This window comes from Pristis pectinata, chromosome 11 (assembly GCF_009764475.1).
Source record: "Pristis pectinata isolate sPriPec2 chromosome 11, sPriPec2.1.pri, whole genome shotgun sequence".
NCBI lineage: Eukaryota > Metazoa > Chordata > Chondrichthyes > Rhinopristiformes > Pristidae > Pristis > Pristis pectinata.
In genome coordinates this window covers 26834876-26855921 of record NC_067415.1, presented here as the reverse complement: position 1 = coordinate 26855921, position 21046 = coordinate 26834876, and the positions used below count along the sequence as shown (strand labels likewise).

At 37.1% G+C, this 21046-nt stretch overlaps 1 protein-coding gene across 1 annotated transcript in view; it reads right to left on the bottom strand.

Moving 5' to 3' along the window:
* The window catches only part of flt1 (fms related receptor tyrosine kinase 1), a 129420-nt gene that overhangs the window by 99660 nt on the left and 8714 nt on the right, over nucleotides 1-21046 (bottom strand). Inside the window, 4 exon segments of the mRNA XM_052026169.1 lie at nucleotides 1379-1538; nucleotides 7170-7294; nucleotides 14488-14705; nucleotides 17038-17125. Coding sequence (XP_051882129.1) covers nucleotides 1379-1538; nucleotides 7170-7294; nucleotides 14488-14705; nucleotides 17038-17125 — 591 coding nt within the window.

Below are 21046 nucleotides of genomic sequence, written 5' to 3'. Positions count from 1 at the left end.
TAACAGAATATGAATTAGCCCAATAAACATATAAAAAAGAATATTTGCACATGGTCTATGATATGCAACAGCTTTAACTATTGAAGTAAAAGACATACAGCACTTTTTGTCCATTGCTGTTTAAGTTCTCTCTTCTGTTGCTTTTACATCTTTTTTCTCATCTAAACAGTTTATTGAAGCAAACAGATGGAATAGCTCTGTTTATAATGAGGCATAACTGTGTTCCCTTTGAATTGGGATGTTCAATCTAATAAGCCCAATTAGTCACTACATTCTTAAAACTAATTTTTATTCAATATTTTATTTTTTGAATGGATTAGGTTTTTCAGCCAAGTTGGTTCACTCAATTTGGCCATGAATTAATTGTCTGCTTTGGGTCTGCAATTTACTGGGCTTGATGTCAGTGTTGAAGTGAAAGTGCTCTGCACGGACCTCAAAGATGTCTGCCCACTAAGATCTGGTGATTTCTATGCATGATTTTTCACTTTTCTGGCAGTAATGATATATGTTAAACATCAGTTCATAGGAATCAGCAAAGTCCTGCAATAGTGATTTCATCCAGCAGGCTAAGTAGCCAATCAAACTGAAGACTTCTCAGAATCAACAAAATCAGGAAGGAAAAATAGCACAGTTTTAGATGTATTTACTTCAGTATGGAAGACTGAAACATATAGTTAAGAAGGTAGGTACTGAAATATCACATAAACATTAAGATAAAAATATTTATTTAAAGATTCAAAATGAAATATTTGAGGGGATTAGTCCACAACAATAAAATTAGTTCTTAGTGCTCAGAAGTTTGCTAAGCAACAACACTGGAAACTCAAATAAACATAATATAACTTAAGTGTAACATTTGTAGGGTACTTTAAATGAAAATAGTTCATAAGCGCCTGACATTTTCGTCAATGTACTGTTTACACTTGAATACAATAAAGAAGTCTGAAAAAGAGTGAACTTGGTTGGAGAAGCATTGAATCATTGTGCGATACGTGTGCGGAAATCTCAAAGTCACTGTCTATTTCACAATGCAATGTCAACAAATATTGATAGTTTTGTAACTGCAAATACTCGCTTACTATGTTTGAATCAATATATACCAAAGGACTATACAGTCAGATGAATATAAAAATTGGTTTGTCTATTCAGAAATTGCTGTTTTAAGGAGCCATCCTAGAAATGAAAGTCTGCTATGAGGTAATAAACAATATACAATTATGAGGATTTTACTGCAAAGTATCTGACACAGAGAGGTAACTATTTGTGACTCAATCATCAGGTTGGGAAAATATTATTTAACAGGTATGAAAACACAATATGATGAAAATGATACACACCATTTACTACAATGGTAAATAAAGGAAGTGTTGCTACAAACCTCTCCTATGTGTTAAGTAGTGTGAAGAAAATGTCTTTCCATTCACAGTGGTTTCACATGATAGCAGGCCAATAAATTTGTAAGTGGGTTTGGGAATAACAAAGCCTAGTTTACTGTCCCACATGACTTCCTTTCCATCAATGGTAAAGGAAAAAGAATTCTGAAAACAAAGGCAGAAATTATGTCAATACAGTGAATTATTTAAAGGTGGGAAGAAATTAACTCTGACTATTTTTGTTCTAAAGATGGTGGATAAAAATACTGCTCAAATTTCATTAGTTGCTTTGAAATCTAAAGCAATAATTTCAAACAATGCATCAGATTATTAGCAAGTCTATTCAAATAAACTTTCCACTCAATATTTAATTTACTACCATCACTAGTATACTATTCCATTTATCCACAGTGAAGGTAGCCACACTCTGAAAAAAAGTGATTCATCATTCAGGATTTCCAAAAAGGACAACGATTATCTGAACAGGGCTTTTGTTTAACCCTTCTTCTGTCACCATGCCTTCAAATTTATTCTTCCAAATATAAAAGTTACCAAGGTAACTATGTCATAAAACAGTTTACATCATTAGAACATTCATCAGAAGTTCAATTCATAACAATCCCAGAATATGCTGAAGTTTGTAATCTATCTTTCTGGTTTACAACATGTACCTCAAGTAGTCAAAGTCATTGCAGCTTTCCTCATGTGATAAGAAATTGGATTCCCATTGGCCAGACCAATGCTTGAGTTAGCAAGGCTACCCCTTTGTGAATTGATAACATTATTTAAATCAGCACTGAATAAATTAAAAGGTTGTAATGTATTTGAATATGACGTAAAAGACATTAAAGGCAAACCTAAGATTCTGTTGTTATTTTATAATTAATTTTATTTTCTTTGTATTAGAATTTCTTCTAGCATATAATGAAAATAAAAATTAAATGGCGTTTCATTCAACATTTCTCCTCTGTACAAAGAATACTCAACACAAAGCCAATTTATTCTAAAATTAAACAGTCTGAGTCATAGATTGATGGAATCTTAGAGTTGGAAAGCACAGAAACAGGCCCTATTGCCCACCACATCCTTACCGACCTTTTTGCCCATCAACACTAATCCAATTTCCGGCATTCAGACTGTATCCTTTTATGCCTTGTCTAAGTGTCTGTCTAAATGCTTCTATTGTCAAAAACACTTGGAGGGCTTCAGTGAGCACATTTAAGTTGGCCAACAAGCAGGTGATCTATCTGCACACCCTGACAAGCTTCATAATATAGTCTGAGTTCTTACTGATCAAACACATTCAGCACATAGTATTTCCTCTCATAAAACCCTATACATCTGTACTCTATGCAGCTAACCTATCTCCAGTAAAGTGCATACTTAAGGGCTTTCTGATCATAAGGTTGGAGTCCTAGAGATATCACATATGGAAATCTATCAACAACATGAGAACAGATGAAATGCATCTCACTAAAGGGAAATGGATACTGGACAGATTGGGAGAATGGGCAAAGAAGTGGCAGATGGAATACAGCATAGGGAAGTGTATAGTCATGTACTTTGGTAGAAGGAATAAAGGAGTAGATTATTTTCTAAACAGGGAGAAAATTCAGAAACTGGAGATGAAAAGGGACTTGAGAGTCCTAGTGCAAGACTCCCTAAAGGTTAACTTGCAGATTGAGTCGGTAGCAAGGAAGGCAAATACACTGTTAGCATTCATTTCGAGAGGAGAATATAAAAACAAGGATATAATGCTGAGGCTTTATAAGGCATTGGTCAGACCACATTTGGAGTATTGTGAGCAGTTTTGGGCCCCATATCTAAGGAAGGATGTGCTGGCATTGGAGAGGGTCCAGAGGAGGTTTATGAGAATGACCACGGGAATGAAAAGGTTAATGTATGAGAAGCGTTTGATGGCTCTGGGCCTATACTCGAAGTTTAGAAGGATGAGGGGGGATCTTAATGAAATCTACTGAATATTGAAAGGCCTAGGTAGATTGGATGTGAAGAGGATGTTTCCAGTAATGGGAGAGTCCAGGACTAGAGGGCACAGCCTCAGAATAGAAAAAAGGAATTTCTTTAACCAGAGGGTGGTGAATCTGTGGAATTCATTGCCACAGATGGCAGTGGAAGCCAAGTCATTGGGCATATTTAAAGCGGAGGTTGATAGGTTCTTGATTAGTAAGGATGTCAAAGGTTACGGGGAGAAGGCAGAAGGCAGGAGAATGGGGTCGAGAGGGCAAAATAAATCAGCCATGATTGAATGGCGGAGCAGATTCAATGGCCAAATGGCCTAATTCTGCTCCTACGTCTTATGGTCTTAAGATACACAGAAAAAATAATAGTTCCAGAACTGGAATGGAACTCCTTAACTTCTGCACCTCATTTTCCTCCTGGCTGTAAATTAGAATTGTACAGGGTATTGGTGAAGCCACATCTGGAGTACTGTGCACATTTTTGGCTCCCTAACCTTAAGAAAGGATATAGTAATATTGGAGGTGGTCCAAAAGAGATTCACCAAGCTATTTCATGGGATGAGAGGATTGTCATCTCAAGAGAGGCTGAAAAGGCTGAGTCTGTATTCTTTGGAGTTTGGAAGAATGAAGGTGGTCTTATTGAAATATATAAATCCTAAGAGGGCATGACAGGACAGATGAATCACAATCAAGGGCATTTAGTTTCATGATTAGGGACAGTTATTTAAAACCAAAGTACATAGAAATTTCTTCTTGCAAAACATCTCCGTCAGAGGGACCTGAAGTATAAATGATCAGAATGAATAATGGGACAGGCTTGAGGCCAGGTGACCTACTCCTGTTCCTATTTTCTTGTCCTTGTGTAAGAACAGATTGATTAGTGGTACAGATACACTTGTTGGTCAGGTCAATATTCAGAATTTTCTGCTTTTATTTCAGATATCCAGTATGCTTAGCTTTTTGCTTTTCACATACTGAAGGAGGTCTTACTAAACAAAATGCAAAAGTCTATGTCTACATGGCAATAGATCAGGTGAGGGTCACTTCCTTCTGCTAATGCCGAAACAGTTATAGCCTGCTTCAATCTGAGTGGCCAGTAATATTTGTAGACCACAAATAGATAAAAGAATTTTGTACAGATAATACCAAAGCATTTGTCTGTATGCTGCTTAATGTGTCACTCTACATACATTTATTGGACATAATTTGAATCCATGGAAGATCACAATGCATGAAAGTAAACACTCAATTGCTTTCAGTGGCCCAATCCAATCTGAATCACACAATGGATAAAACTTTGCAACATTTTGAAGGAATTTCTAGCTCACAGTTATTGAAATTCTATTGGTTGAGCTGGAATTGGCTTTAAAAATTAGTTATTGCAAAATTACATGGTATTACACCCTCTCAGTAAAAGACAGTTACATTGTGGTGAGTTATTCTCTTAGGAAGAGGGTGGCAAAAAAGTACAAGGATAAAAATAAAGTGAGCCATTTAGATTAAACATTGCTAACTAAGCACTTTGATGCAAAAGGAAAAAACATTACAAAACAAATGCAAAAACTTCTCTCATGTTTTTTCAGTAAAATGTCCTACAGGGGTGGGACAGGAGGATGCCTCAAAAGGATGTAATAAACATGACCGTGGGCCTATCTCACCAACTTCCCGTCAACACAGGATACAGACCTTCTGTCTCTGTTCTTTGCTGCCAACTTGGTTGTTATATGGAAACTTCTATTCGTAGATTATATTGCTTAATGGGAATTATTTTCTCCATATGACCCAAATTGCGATACATTCTTTGGAACTATATACTAAGATTTTAAATAACTAAATAACTGAATCATGAAGCATCTCATGGTTTTTTTTGCTATATATGAATGACTTTCTTCCATTTAGTCATTTACTTTCCTCATTGCATGGGGATCTGCCTTGAAAATAGCAATACTGCATTTCAAAACTTCCTACTTTATGCAGAACCTTTTCACCTGTTTGAGGAACAGAATAAGATGCTCCTTAAATTCAATTTTCTGGTCAATGGTTCTGATTTTTTACTTTCTTTAACATTTTTTCTGTGCTTTCCTTGGTTTTGTTGAATAGTGGCAGATGGTGTGATTAAACTGAGGAACAGTAGTGAAATGTCTATGGATATAGTCTTGCTTAAGATGCTGTTTTCCTCTGAAAATCCTGATTGACAACATCACATTCAATGAGTTCCTGATCATAACTATTCTCTTCATAAAAATGATTTTCCTCACTTCACACTTGTACCTTTTGCCAAAACTTTAAATCCTTGATTCATCCAATATTTGGAACAATCTTTTTCTATTTAACCTATCTGAACCAATCACGTTTTGTACGCATATCAAATCATTTAACATTCTTTGCTTCAGAAAGAATAACCCCAGTTTAACACTTTAGGAATCCTAGGAAATCAAATGCTTTACTCATCACCCTCTCAACAATTACTATGCTGTTCACAATTTGTACATGTGTTTCATATTTCTTAAAACACAGGAGGAGGCCATTCAGCCCATCAAGTCTTTGCCCGTTCTCAGAGCAATTCCATTCCTATTTTCTCTGACCCTGTTCTCTCATCTGTCCGTCAACTCAGCTCTGATTCTTCTACCACCACTTACACTTGAGATAATTTACGGTAACTAAATTAATCTACCAACCAGCACATCTTTAGGATGTGGGGAGGAAACTAGAACACACTGGGGAAACCCATGTTGTCACAGGGAGAATGTGCAAACTTTACACATACAGCAGTGTCAGCATTGAACCAGGGTTGTTGAAGGTGTGAAGGAGCAACTCTACCTACTGCACCACTGCTATTACCTTTCTAAGCTTGGTGTCATCCAGAAATTTGATAACTTCATACTGCACATTCTGTCACTAATATATATTGCAAAAGCAGTGACCTCAGCACTGACCCCTCGGGAACTCATTAGCTACCATCCTCCAGACTGTAAAAAGTGCTTAGCACTCTCTGTTTTCTGTCCATAAGGCAATTTGCTGCAATGCTACTCCTGACCCTTTTATTCTATGTGCTTCAATTTTGTTAACCCACCTTTTGTGTGGGACTTTATCTAACGACTTCTGAAAGTACCACATTTCCTTCACCAGGGTTCTCAGTTAACTTATTAAAAATATCAATAAAGTTTGTTAAATGTGAGTAGCCTTTAACAATTCTGGTTTGGCTTTCCAATTAATTCAAACTTCTTCAAATGCCTTTTAATTTTTCCCCTGATTATTGCCTCTGAAAACTTCCTGACAGTGGTTTCATACACCCCTTTTTGAACAAGAATGTTACATTTGCCATTTTTCAGTCTCTGGCATTTACCCTGTATCTAGGAAGGAATGGAAGAATAGAAGATTATGGTCAGACCATCTACATTTCTTACACACTAGCTCCTCAACCAGAACATATTTTATTCTGCATGTCTTTTGAAAGAGAATGAGAATGCATATTCAAACCTGTAACAACTGCAATTTTCTGAACAAAATTTAATGAATGCAAAATGTGCTTTTGACTTAAACAGGATTTGGTAGACCAACAAAACTTAATCAAGAAGAAACAGAAAGTGTGAAGTTTCCTTCCATTTTTGGAAATACTGCTTATGGATTTTGCATATAGTCACATATATATTTTTTTCTGATTTCTTCAGATTACAAGCAGTTTAATCAATTTGATAAATAATCAATCATCTTTGGCACAAGCTACTATAGATGTGGAGATCTCTTAGAACAAAGTTTTGAAGTACTGGTGCTAATAGGTGTTAAGAATATTCGTTACTTATCACATCCTACCTACCATTTTCAAAGTGACAGTGAAGTCTGGGGCTGTGATCCTACATGGAATAAGTAGTCTTTGTCCTTCAGTCATGTACACAACTTTGGGAACGTCTGTGTATTGCTCGACAAATGGACTACGTTTGTCTAAAAAAGAATCAACATTTATTTTCAGTTGAAATGTACAAAACAATGTGATTGCTTTTGTGGCACAAAGATACATCAGCTCAGAGTTCGCATAAAGCTATCTACCTCAAGTTAAAGAAGTCCACCATAATTCCTACTATTTATAAACAAAGCTGACATTTGATTCCATTATTTTTTTTTCAGTAAAAAAGATTACTGTCTTTAAACAGTAGATTTTCAGAAACATAATTTTTTAAACATATAAAAAGACTCAAAAGTATTTTTCTCAGCTATACCAGGTACTGTGAGGATTCACAATCTTTATACTTGCCTGGTTATGATTCTGCTACTAGATATCCATGTTCATTTGTACTGTAGTTCCAAATGGGATACATACCAGGAACAGAACATCATGTATGAAGGAATGGTGTGATATTGCATATACAAAATGCAGTTCCAAATGACTTTTCCTTTAAACTACAAGATCTTTCAACTGTTTAGCCTACCAGTAACAGGGTTCAATTTGAATCTCATCAAAATTTCAAAGATGCATACTATGCTAATGTATTCTGATAAGCAGTCTAAATGCAGAATATATAATCTGTCTGATGTTTTAAGGATGTAGTTACATGACAGGTTTTGATTATAGTAAGTGAAGATTGTCATCTTGAATTATTTTGGTGGGTCTAAACTGCTGCAAGAAGAAATTAAAAATATGCAACAATGTTTAGAATTATGTGCAGACCTTAGCTCACTGGCACAGATTTATTAATTAAAGTTTAGTTATCATCTGAAAACTTTCACCTACTTCATTTGTCTCTCCCTCTATTAGCATTTGTGTCTTGCTACTCCAATTCCACATTCTCCCACTCCTCCCATTGTCAAAGATTGCCTATAGGTTTTTCTCTTCCATACAGCTTCCTTCTTTTTGCTTTCCCTTTCTTTTGTTTCCAACCCCAGACTTGTACCATTCTATAGACATCTTGATATGAACACCAAGGTCTCCAGAAATACAAGTTGTCTTTATACTCTGCTTTATATAGCAGTTTCACACACAACTTTAGAAACTCACATAAAACAAACATTTTTACTCATGCAAAAAAATGCAATTTAATTACACCATGTTTAAATGTATAATTGTTAACCCAACCAGAAACTCTACATCCCATTATAATGGTAATTTAAAACAGGGGATGGTAAAAGTTACAAAGCATCCCTACCTTTCACTCTCAGTGGATTTAATAACATACCAACTGAATATTCCCAACTTTGTTTTACAGATTTATTCCCTAGCTGTATCAGTGTATTTTAAGTAAAGTGATTCTATTGTCTATGATTCCGCACAAAGTAAAAAGCCAGAAGGAAAAGGGTACCCTGAGGACCACTTAATCAGATGAAAGCCTGGATTTGTTTTCTTTATGTTGAAGGAAAGTTGCATTCTGAAATTTTTAAAAAAGTGTTATTTTGTTACATAACACACACCCTCAAAGTCATTACTAGGGAGCAAAAGTAATTACTCCCTTGTGGACTATTCAAAATTGGCACAAAATGATTAAAGATTATTACTGTGTGGCTTCCTGAGACTCACCATCTCATTGTGGAGATCATGCAAAGTGTTAGGAAGAGGTGCTGGGCACTTCTACATGCAGACATACTGTCACCAGCTATTCAAGCCAACACTATGCCTTTGGGACTCCCCCTTTAACCTCAATACCATCATTGCTGAGAATTAGAGCAGGAAGTGACAGACAGACAGGGCAACAAGCATGGTTAAGGTATTGTAATTCTGCACTGAGCTGGTTATTTTTGAAATTAATTAATTTAATTTAAATTAATTAATTTCAAAAGATACTAAATTAAATTTAGCTTGTAGATAGAAGAAATTAGAGTTAACAAAATAAAGGTACTGCGAGATAATAATTTACAATAGAAAGTAATTTACCTTTTTTTTAAACTTGAGATAGCTTAAATTCAGATAATTTTATTATAACTATACACCTAATTTGCAAGGTCATGTTTTTGATCTCTAAGTTCAAACAGGGCAGCAGTGGAGGTGTAGCAATTACCTCAATGACCAATGGATAAGAAAATGCTCACCTATGTTTGAAATTAAATCTAGATTAATACCATAATACTATTAACAGTATTTGTCTGGGAAATCCTCTCTATCCAGATAACAATTACTAACATTTAGAACCAACAATAAATAATATTCACATAGCAATACAAGGCACTCCACAGGACAATATTATGACAAAATTTCATACCAGCCAAAGGAGATATTAAGGCAGAAATGAGTGATTGCAGATGCTGGAATCTGGAGTAACAAACAAGAAGCTGGAGGAACTCAGCGGGTCAGGCAGCATCTGTGGAGGGAAATGGGCAGTTGACATTTTGGGTATTCGACTGATGAAGGGTCTTGATCCGAAACATCAACTGTCCACAGATGCTGCCTGACCTACTGAGTTCCTCCAGCTACTTGTTTGAGATATTATGGCAGGTGACTAAAAGTTGATCAAAGCTGCAAGTTTTCAGGACAGTCTTGAAGTAGGAGAGAGAGTGGGAGAGACAAGAGTTGCATAATGTAATTCAAAGGCTTTTGGTTGAAGTCATGTCTAAACAGATATGTTTGGAAGAATGCACAAGGAATGCAGAAATCAATAGGTTGTAGGGATGAAGAAATTACAAAGGTAAAAAGGGGCTAAGTAGTGGAAGGGTTTGAATGAGAGGATGAGAAATTGAGGAGATGCAAGAGACTGCAGATGCTGGAATCTGGAGCTGAAAACAAACTGCTGGAGGAACTCAGCAGGTTGACCAGCATTTGTCGATATTTTGAGTCAAGACCCTGCATCAGGACTGAGAGTGGAGAGGGAAGATAGCCAGCATAAAGATGAGAGGGGGAGGGGTGGGACAGGAGCCAGTAGGTGAAAGGTGAATTGAGGAGGGTTGAAGGATGACAGGCAGATGGAGCCAGGTGAGGGGAGAAGAGGGTGAAAGTTTTGACAGCTGCTGGAGGATGATAACTGTGGGCACAGAGACTACCAGCGGTGGAATCTGATAAGTAAGGAAGATAATGGGGAGCATTAGGGAAGAGATAAATGACAGATGGAACTGGATGGGGGAGGGGATCTGGGGGGTGGGGGGGGGGTGAAGTCTGTGGTAATAAGAAACTCGAATGCTGACGGGCCAAGGGCCGATGTAAGTCAGTGTGCATAGGTGCGATAGGTGAGTCAGAAAACAGACAACAGAGTTCTGGAGGAGTTCAAGTTTATGGAGAGTGGAAACTTGAGGACTGGTCACAGGTCACTGGAATTGTTAAATCTGTTGGTAACAAAGACATGAATGAGAGTTTTAGTAGCAAATGAGTTGAAGATAGGTGTAGAGGATAGAGGTGCCAAATGGATGTGGATATAATTCAAGATTACTTTTCTTAAAAGTTTCTGCTACCATACAACGCGCAAATTGTGGAGTTCTGCACAGGGATTTGTAATTTTTTAATGAAAGATATCATAAGTGATATGAACAGAATGATAAACTTTCTGCACATCACAACCTATAATACGCTACATGATTATTTGTTTTCATATTAGTAAATTTGTTTTTTCAAATTCTGTCTTTTCATAGCAATTTAAATAAAGAAAACCTGAAGGAAGCTCCATAGATGGTTCAGATTTGAACTCATTATTACACGAAGTAGATTAGTTAACTATCCTGATAATTAGAATAAACCATTTTTCCAGTCGAGACAATATTTGGAATTGTTAAAATATCAGCAAAAATATAGCTGTAGATTGTAGAGCACAGTATTCTTTTTGCCTTTCTCAGCAATTGTCTAATGAAAAGAGAAATGATTTATAAAATTATGTGGCTGACAAGAAAAGTTATTTTTAAAAGCACGTCTAAATTAAAGGCATTTTAGTGCATCCTACATATTTACATGTAGAACAAATTAAAATTTTCACCTTAAACCTGAGAAAAAGGCAAAATAGTGGCCCTCATGGAGCTAATTTGGGAAATTGACTAAAGACAATGTCCTGCCACAGGAAACAATACAGAACCATTCTAATTCTAATTCTTTGGCAATCTGTTTCCTAAATACTGAGATACACTGAAAACACCAGGGGATTTTTTATATAGTTTAAGCAAGCATTCGATACATTGATGTTTAACAAACTCAGGCATGCTGGCTACATTGTAACATACATCAATTAGATGCCTCACAAGAAACTTATTAGAAATACTCAGTGTTCTTTTCCAATTTCATTCAATCGCAGGATTAAGTGTCAATAGCAGATTTTGTATTCATAGTCCACCTGTTTCTGTCCTCTTATTTTATAAGCATTAGGCCACCTTCTTGAATACAATGGTTCAACAATGCTGAACTCAGGTTAGTCCAGGTTAAAGCAACCCGCTTGACTGGCACCCCATCAATCAACCTTAACATTCATTCCCCCCACCACTGGTGCACAGAGACTGCAATGTGTGCCATCTATTCTGACAGTATCCCCACACCCACAATCTCTACCATCAAGGGACAGCAGGCGCATGAGAACACCACCATCTTCAGATTCCCCTACACAACAGCACACAGGATCACCTTCACCAGAAGGATTGGAGCAATTCAAAGAGATAGCTCACCACTATCTTCTCAAGGCTATTAAGAAGGGGAAATAAGTGCTGGCTTTACCAGGCACACCCAGATCCTGAAAATGAATTAAAAATGAGAAAAGTAATGAAAAATTACAATATATGTTCTAAGTAGATATAGTAGCATGGATGGAGTGTTGAGGGTACACAGAGAGCTAACAAACAAGCATGAACTACAAACCCACTAACGCCCACAGCTACCTCGATTGCAGCTCTTCCCACCCTATCTCTTGCAAGGACGCAATCCCTTTTTCTCAATTTCTCTGCTTCCACTGCATCTGTTAACATGATGAGGCTTTCCACTCCAGGACATCAGAGGTGTCCAACTTCTTTTCTAACCATGGATTCCCCCTGTGGTCGAGAGAGCTTGCACCCATATCTCTGCCATTTTCCACACCTATGTTCTCACCCCAATCCCTCCCAGACCCAACAGGGATAGGGTCCCCCTTGTCCCCACATTTCATTCTACCAGCCTACATATCCAACACATCATTCTCTGCCACTTCTGCCATCTCCAATAGGACCCCACTACCAAGCATACCTTCCCCTCCCCACCCCTTTCTGCCTTTCGCAGAGACCACTCTCTCCATGACTCCCTGGTTTACTCCATCCCCCCCCCCACCACCCCCCCAATCCTGCTCCCACCCCGGGAACTTTCCACTGCCCTCACTATAGGTGCAACACCTTCCCCTACACCACCTCTATCACCTCCATCCAGGGATCCAAGCAGTCCTTTCAGGTGAGACAGAGATTCACCTGCACCTCCCTTAATATCATCTACTGCATTCAGTGCTCCAAGTGTGGCCTCCTCTACATTGACAAGACGAAACACAGACCAGGTGACCATTTCGCAGAACGCCTGTGTTCTGTCTGTAACCATGATCTGCATCTCCCCGTTGCCAGGCACTTCAATTCCCCCTCCCACACTATCACTGATATATCAGTCCTCGGCCTCCTCCACTGCCAGGAGAAGTCCAAGCGCAAACTGGAGGAACAGCACCTCATTTTCCATCTTGGAACCTTGCTGCCTAATGGCATGAACATTGAACTCTCCTACTTTAAGTAATCCCCACACCCCTTCCCCACCCCCCACCATGCTTCTTCTTTTCTTCTCTTTCCTAGCCTAGCCTTTCTCTCTTTTTTACCCCCTTTTTTCTTCTCTTCTTACCTTTTACCCATCCCCCCATGGATCTGCCCTCCCCTCCTCCTGTCTATCACGATCTCTCACCTGCATTTACCCATCACCACCTTGTGCCCACCCTGCCTCTCCTCTTTTGTCCACCTATCACTGCTCTGCTTTTCCCTCCTATATATTGGGCTTCCCCTTTTCCTATCTTCAGTCCTGAAGGAGGGTCCTGCCCCAAAACGTTGACCACCTGCTTTTCTCCACAGATGCTGCCTGGCCTGCTGAGTTCCTCCAGAATCATAGCGTTTTTCATCTAGATTCCAGCATCTGAAGTCCTTTGTTTCTCAAGCATCAACAGGGTTGTGTTCAAACCAGAGAAGAGTTGAAAGTGGTTTACTCACTGTTTAAGAATCAGTGCTGGGACCACCATGTATACCTTGATTTGTCAATGGGTTTGAATCACATTTATAAATTAGGAGGCTCAGCAAATAGCAGAAAGTAAATCCATGATTGGAAAGGTGGTGAGCGAAAGAGAGGCTGCAATTCGTGGAACATTCACATCAATAGAACAGAAAAGCAAGGTACTGCTGGTCTCTCTTGTGATCCAAAAGGAAGCCCAAGAGAGAAAACATTACCAGTACTAGCAATGGAAAATTAATGTGAGCGGATAAGAAAATTAACCATAGGAGAATATTTTGGAAATAGCAATCAGAATATAATGTTTAAATTAATGATTAAGAAATATTTAAAGTACAAAGATCAAGGTGCTGGAGAGAATTACAAGAAGTGATTATGAAGTATTAAGGACGAAGGCAAGGAAAGTAAAATGATGAAAAGTATTACACAAAGATGAAGCAAGTTAACATGACAATGCCAGAGAAGAGAAAACAGCTATGCAGAAAGACTTGAATATTAAGCCTTTTTCCAGTGCGGCAGAAAAGGACTTAATAGAATCTTTAAAATTATGAAAAAGTTTACTGATGAGTGATTATCAATTTAAAATTGTCACTAAAGTGAGGAACAAAATTAAAATGTCCATGTAAAAGAATGCAGCATATTTGAAAATGTGTTTACGGAAGAGACTACTGCATCTTTTTAAGGAGAAGTGGGATAAATATTTTAAGCAGAGGTAAATATATGACTGCAGAGAGAGAGGCAGAAAAACAAGAGGTTTATTTTTGGAGCTTCTGCAAGAGGTAACATTGACACCATGATCCCAGCAGCCTTTTGTACAATAAACTTCAATGGTAGCAAGACCTGATTATTTGTCTATATTGAATATTAATAAAAATTTGGCATGTTTCCTACTTCCTATCATCTATTTGGTCATTATTTAGTTACTATTTCCAACAGAATCAATAAATAATTGAATACAAAAAATCCTGTACCTTAACAGAAACAAAAAGGATGTTTATATATCAATGACCGATGTTTGCCTTACCCTTAACAAATATATAGACAGCAGTCTTTCTTTGTTGAGCATTTGAAGAAGAGGTATTGCAATAGAAGTAGCCTGTGTCTTTAGTCTGAACTTTGCTCAAAGTCAGGTTACTACAATACGGTCTCTTGTGGTCCCCACTATTAAAGTTAATTATACTTATTCTTTCAGTTGCATTAATTACATGGTCTGGCCAGGACCATGATATTGGTGATGATCCCCTATAGAAATAAAAAGATAAACATTACATTGTTTAGTTTTCCATTTGAAACAAAAATCAGGTTACTCTGTCTTCTGTACACTGAAACTTCAATTTTTCCATTTTATAGGTTTGTATTTATAATCAAAAATCAAGTCTAAGCACATCTTTTCCTTACCTGTTTTAAGCAGATTAAATAAGACAAAACTACAAATATGGAGATATGGAATTAAGATTGGAAATATGTAACAGATAGTTCAGCATCTATAAATAGAAATGCCAATTGGCTAACCTGCTACAGTTAGTTTAAACTCCACCCGTGCCCCCATCCCACCATGCCCAACCTGCAGCCAATTAGAACAGGTACTAAAGACCTCTTGATACTTATCCAGTCCAAGCTGCAATCACACCAGTCAAACTGAACATGGCAGCTCTGGAAGCCAATGCATCACCCAGCAAAATTCAAAATTGGGGTCTTAATATCTAATTCAGATGAAATTTTAATATCTAGTCACTGATACAGCTAGTGCCAGCCTTGATAGTAGCACCATTCCCTAAGAGGCAGCAGTAAAAAAAAAGCCACTTCCTTTAAAAAAAATGTTTTTCTTGTGGAACAGAGGCAACAAAATACTCCCCTACTCTTTATGGTAAACCCTGAGCCTCCTTATCTCCTGTTTTCCCTGCTCCCCTCACTACGATTACATTCCATCTGCTCATCATCCCTCCTTTATCTGCTTCCATCTATCACCTAGCAGCCTCTGTCTCACCTCTCCCCTTCACTTATCCTGATACTGGCTATCTTCCCTCTACACTCTCAGTCCTTGACCCAAAATATTGGTTACCCTTTTGCCTCTACAGGTGCAGCTTGACCCGCTGATTCTTCCAGCAGTCTGTTTTTTTTATCTAGTTCACTTCTCTGGTGGCCAGGCACCTTCCCATTGTTTCTCCCATGCTTGCTTCACTCATTTCCTTCCTTTGGGTTGGAGTTGCTCCTTCAAAATAATGCCAATGCCCAGGGGTTAAAATGGTCCCATGTTAAAATCATGACCTTTGTGTATTCCCAGCATTTTCTATGCATAGCTACTTTTTATTTGTATACCGGGTAGTTTTGAATTACAGTGCTAAATGGAACCTAACAGGTAAAAGTGTGTTCCTGTATTTTATATATTTGCTATTCTTTTTTCTTTGGTTAAAAATCATATGCTTTTCCAGTCCAATATCTTAGTGATTAAGAAATAAATGTCTTTAACTTAGTGTTTTAAATATTTGCTCACAATCCCTAGATTATGGATTCAAATAACATTACCTAATGGTACTTACCTAACATTCAGGTTACCAGTAGGTGTTTTAAGTATTAGGGCTATGAATGAATCCCTTGTCATCATTTTTCAAGCAATATCACAGGTCTTAAAATAGACTGAATGTCAAAGAGCAATCTGGTAAAGTGTAATTACATGTAAAGTGCAATCTGGTATTGTATATGCGTTAGAGGAAATAATTAAATTTAAAGTTAATTAAATTTTACTACTAAATTTAAGTCAATTACAAACCCAGAAAGCTGTATGAAAAATTAAGACTGGATTATGAAATACAGCATGCTGAGACTGAGAACCTGGCAACTTGAAACTAAAACCTGATGTCTGGCTCTCTTTAGCTTCTTCCTTTAGTGGTCCACTTTAATGGTCTCTTTTCCTGATAATTTCTGAAGTTGCATTCTTATTTTGAACATTCCTATCTATTCCTAAAATGTCCTGCCTTTTGATGGAAGGAAGGAGGAAAAGGATTTCAAAAAGCTTCAAGTGAGATGTTGATGTGAGATGTGGTTCAAAATCTCTATGCATAAATATGCTCCTAAGCTCCAGATATCATTTTATAAAGTATCATGACTCTCTAAGCTTACAAAATCCTCATGACAGCATTGCTCACATATGTATCTAATTATCTTATTATGGCAGGGCATTAGTAGTATCAAACCAGGGAACTTGCAACTGCTATTATGATGGATCCCACTTTAATACATTCAAATGCCAATGGGACCCAGTCAGCAGATCAGAGGAAGGCTTAATAAGCCCCATCTACCCAAATTTCTCAGTTATAACAGCTCTATATCATTTATACACCACTACCTGTACTGAACAAAAGTAAAAAATTTCACTGAACAAAAATACTGATCACTTCAGAATAATATCTAGACCATGAAATACATTCAGTTGAATGTGTAGGAGTCTCCCTACAAAGTTTTGTTATCACATTAAGACATCCTGATTTTCTATTTGACACCTTGGTTAATTAGATAGCCTTCTGAAAAATCTAATTAAATTGTTTTCCATGTATATATATTATTAGAAGATTACCTGCATGTCACATGTAGAGTCTGATTAATTTTAATGACATGTTGCTTAGCTCTTAGACTAAGTTCAGGACTGAGGAGGTCAGGCGATCCTGCAAAACAGAAAATAAATGTGCATTTTCCACATCAGTTTTCAAATTAAAGTTTTTATTCAATCTCTGGGTGTCCAGTTCCTGATCAGATTAAAAACAATTACAACCATGGAGATTTTAAATATAGTACTGAATTGGGAGCTGATGTACACTCTTAAGGAAGGTCATGAGGACAATTTACTAGTTCCAGAAAAAACAGCAAATGGGTGGTGAATTTTTAAATTAGTTTCACAATTGCAGCAATATGGAAACAATGCCAACAACTTGCAATATCAGGGTTCTCTGAGAGTCACAGTGGGTAAATATGAAAACAATGAATGTTTGCAGTTTACAATAGGTTCAATACAGGAAGTCTTATTATACTGAATTTCCTTACATCTCAAATGACTACCAAAAGTTACAAATATAAATTCAATGGAGGGTTGCCTCAATATCCTTTTCAATTTATTAAGTTTATTCTGTATAACAAAATGAAAGCTTAATTTATTGTTCCATTTCCAAGCTTGATACAGTCAAGGTCTTTAGTCAGACAAATTGTTCTCCTTTGAATTACTTTACCCTTGAGCTAAAAAACTCAAGAATCAACTCAGTATATTACTGATCTAGGTACAGGTGCAAGTGTCAAAAGATAAAGTTACTGGTATCACTTATTCCAGGTTTTATTATAGTTTTAAGCTGAGCTTAATAAAACAAAATGTTTCTCTGCTTGCTCATATGTAAATAGTATGGTTTGTTATTAACATGCTATTCTCTGAAGACACAAACATTCAGGAATCTTATTTGTAAAAGACATATATTTCACTCAATAATTGAAAAAAGATCTACAGTACTAATAAGTTAATTAATTAATTACTCATCACTTATCAGCCCAAAACTGAGTGTTATCCGGCATTAGAGGGTCAAGATAAACCCAGTGACTACATACCATTCAACTTAACCTTGATGATGGGGAAGTTCTGGAAACAATAAACAGATGTGTGGAGTGTTACTTATTGTTAGGAAGAACAAGAAGAGGTAATATAAACTGGAGGGCACAGTTCTACAAGTTTAAGAAAACAGAAGTTTGCCTTATGTATGCATAATTTATTGAACATAGCAGGCAATGGTTGAAATTCTGGGCTTTACAAATAGAGAGATGGAGTAGAAGAGCAAGGAGATCATGATAAAACTTGATAAAACTCTGGTTCAGTTACAATTGTAGTACTGTGCTCAATGCCAGGAAAGCTGTAAGGCTTTCGAGAGAGTGCAGAATGATCCCAGGAATGAGTTATGTGAGTAGATTGGAAGAAGCTGGAGTTGTTATCCTGGAAACAAAATAGGTTGAGAGAAACAAAATCTGATTGAAGTATATAAAATCATGAGTGGTAAAGACAGAAAGAAACTGTTCCTATTGGGGAAAGGGTCAAGAACTGGGGAGACAAAGAATGATGTTGATTAGGAAAAACAACAATAGGATTTTTTTGGCATAGTGAGTGGTTAGGGTCAAACTACCAAACATCGTCCTTCTATGCCATCTTAGGACACTGCCCTGAGTAGCTCCTTTAGTGATATGCTACAACCGAGATGATTGGCCAGGTCATCTCTCTTTGTGTCAGGTTTGAATCAAAGTTTCCCCTCCAACTTCCACTGACTTCAATCATACTTTGATGCCATACTATGTTAAATGCAGCCTTGATTTGCACAACACATTTCACAAGATGCCCCACAAAAAGGCTACTGCATAAGGTAAATACTCAGGGCATTTGGGTTAAAATATTAGCACAGAAAGAAGATTGGCTAACTAATGGTCATTGCTAGATCTGCTTACAGCCACCAGAGGTTTCAACCATTTATGATGATTTAGATGAAGTGTATTATACCCAAATTTGAAAATTGCACAATGATAACTGGGAATGCACGCTGCAAGGACGCAAAAGTTTGCAAAGGTATACAGGTAGGTTAAGTGAGTGGTCAAGAGTATGGCAGGTGGAGTATATGCAGGGAAGTGTGAAGTTAACTACTTTGGATGAATAAAAAATTAGAATTTTTTTTAGAGTAGAGGCAGTTTATAGAATACTTATTAGAGGAACACAAAAGGCTGGCATGTAGATATGGAAAGCAAATGGAATATTGGCTTTTATTGAAAGAGATAGAGAACAAAAATATTGAAGTCTTATTAGCATAGAAAACATGGCAGGAGTAGGCCATTCAATAGAATTATGGCTCGTCATAATAATGTATAATACCATATTCGAGCATGAATAATACCATATTCATGCTCACTTCTCACACCCCTTGATGTCTTTTGCATCTAGATATTTATCTACCTCCTTCTGAAATATATTTATGGATTTGGCCTCCATGGTAACAAATTCCACATGTTCATTGCTCCCAGAAGAAATTTCTCCTCATTGCAATACTGTACCTTCTGCCCTGTGAGGCACAACCCAACCGGAGAAAATATTCCACGACCCACCCACCCCCGCATCCACTTTTGTACACCAACACTTCCCAATCTGGCGCTATTTAAATAACATATTATTCTTCCATTTTTCTTAACAAAGTGGATAGCTTCATGTTTATCCACGTTATACTAAATCTGCCCTGATTTCTCCCACTTGCTCAATCTGTCCAAATTGTCTTAATACTTCTTTGCATCCTCCACACAATTCACAATCCTGTCCAGTTTAATGCTTTTTGCAAACTTTCAAATATTTCATTCTGAATTATTGTACTTTATGAATAGCTGAGGCCCAAGCACCAATTCCTGCAGTACCCATTAGTTACCACCAGCCACTGATAAAAAAGAATCATTTATTCCTACTCTCCATTTCCTGTCTGTCAACTAATTTTCAATCCATGCCAATACGTTATGCCCAATGTCATGCATTTTCATTTTTATGCTGTAATCTTCCACATGGAACTTTATCAAAGACTTCTTGAAAATCCAAGTATCCCACATCCACTGGTTTTCCCCTATTTATTCTACTAGTTATATCCTCATAAAACCCCAGAAGATATGTCAAGTATAATTTTGTCTTCCAGAAATCCATGTTTTGTTCAATCCCAGCAGTATTTTCTAAGGGTCCTCTTACCTCATTTTTTATGATAGTCTCCAGCATTTTCTCTGTTACTGATGTAAAGCTAATTGGTCTGTAGTTTCCCATTTACCTCTCCCTGCTTTCCGAATGGCTGCCATGCCACTCCCTAGTCTGTGCAGACTATTCCATAGTCCATAGCATTCTAGAAAATATAACCACTGCATCCACTGTTTTTATAGTTCCATGCTTTGGTTTTCTAGGACGCAAATTGACAGGACCTGGGTATTTATGGGATTTTAGTGCCATTAGCATCTCCAGAACCATTTTCCTACCAATACTAATTTCTTTTAGTTCAGTGCCTTCCTTAGATTTTTGGTACCCTAATAGTTCATGAAGGTTACTTGAGTCCTCTTCTGTGAAGACAGAATCAAAATACATGTTTAATTGTTGTGCCATAACCATATTCCCCATTATGATATGCCCATTTCTAACTCTAGGGGACCTACAATTGACTTCAGTGATCTTTACCTTTTTGCATATTTCTTAGTTTTGGTCAAATGAAGGATATGTTGTTTGTCAGACTTTTTTTCTACACATCTCATCCAACTTGTCTAAATGAGTACACAAGCTGTTTGTGGTCTTTTACATGGCTGGAAAATGTATTAGTTAAGTTATTTTAAAGCAGGATTAGAAATGGAGAACACAAACAAAACCAATTCTTCTGTGGATATCCATCCGTAATATTAGCTCAGGTCTTCTCTCTCCACTAGCCTCTGCTGATCTGCTGCGCATTTCCTACAACATTGCATTTTGCAGATTTTATATTCCTTTGTTTGTTCTCTCTTTCTAGCTGTCTTCAGAAATAGCTTTTATGTTCCTTTTTTGTTCTCTCTCTTACCAC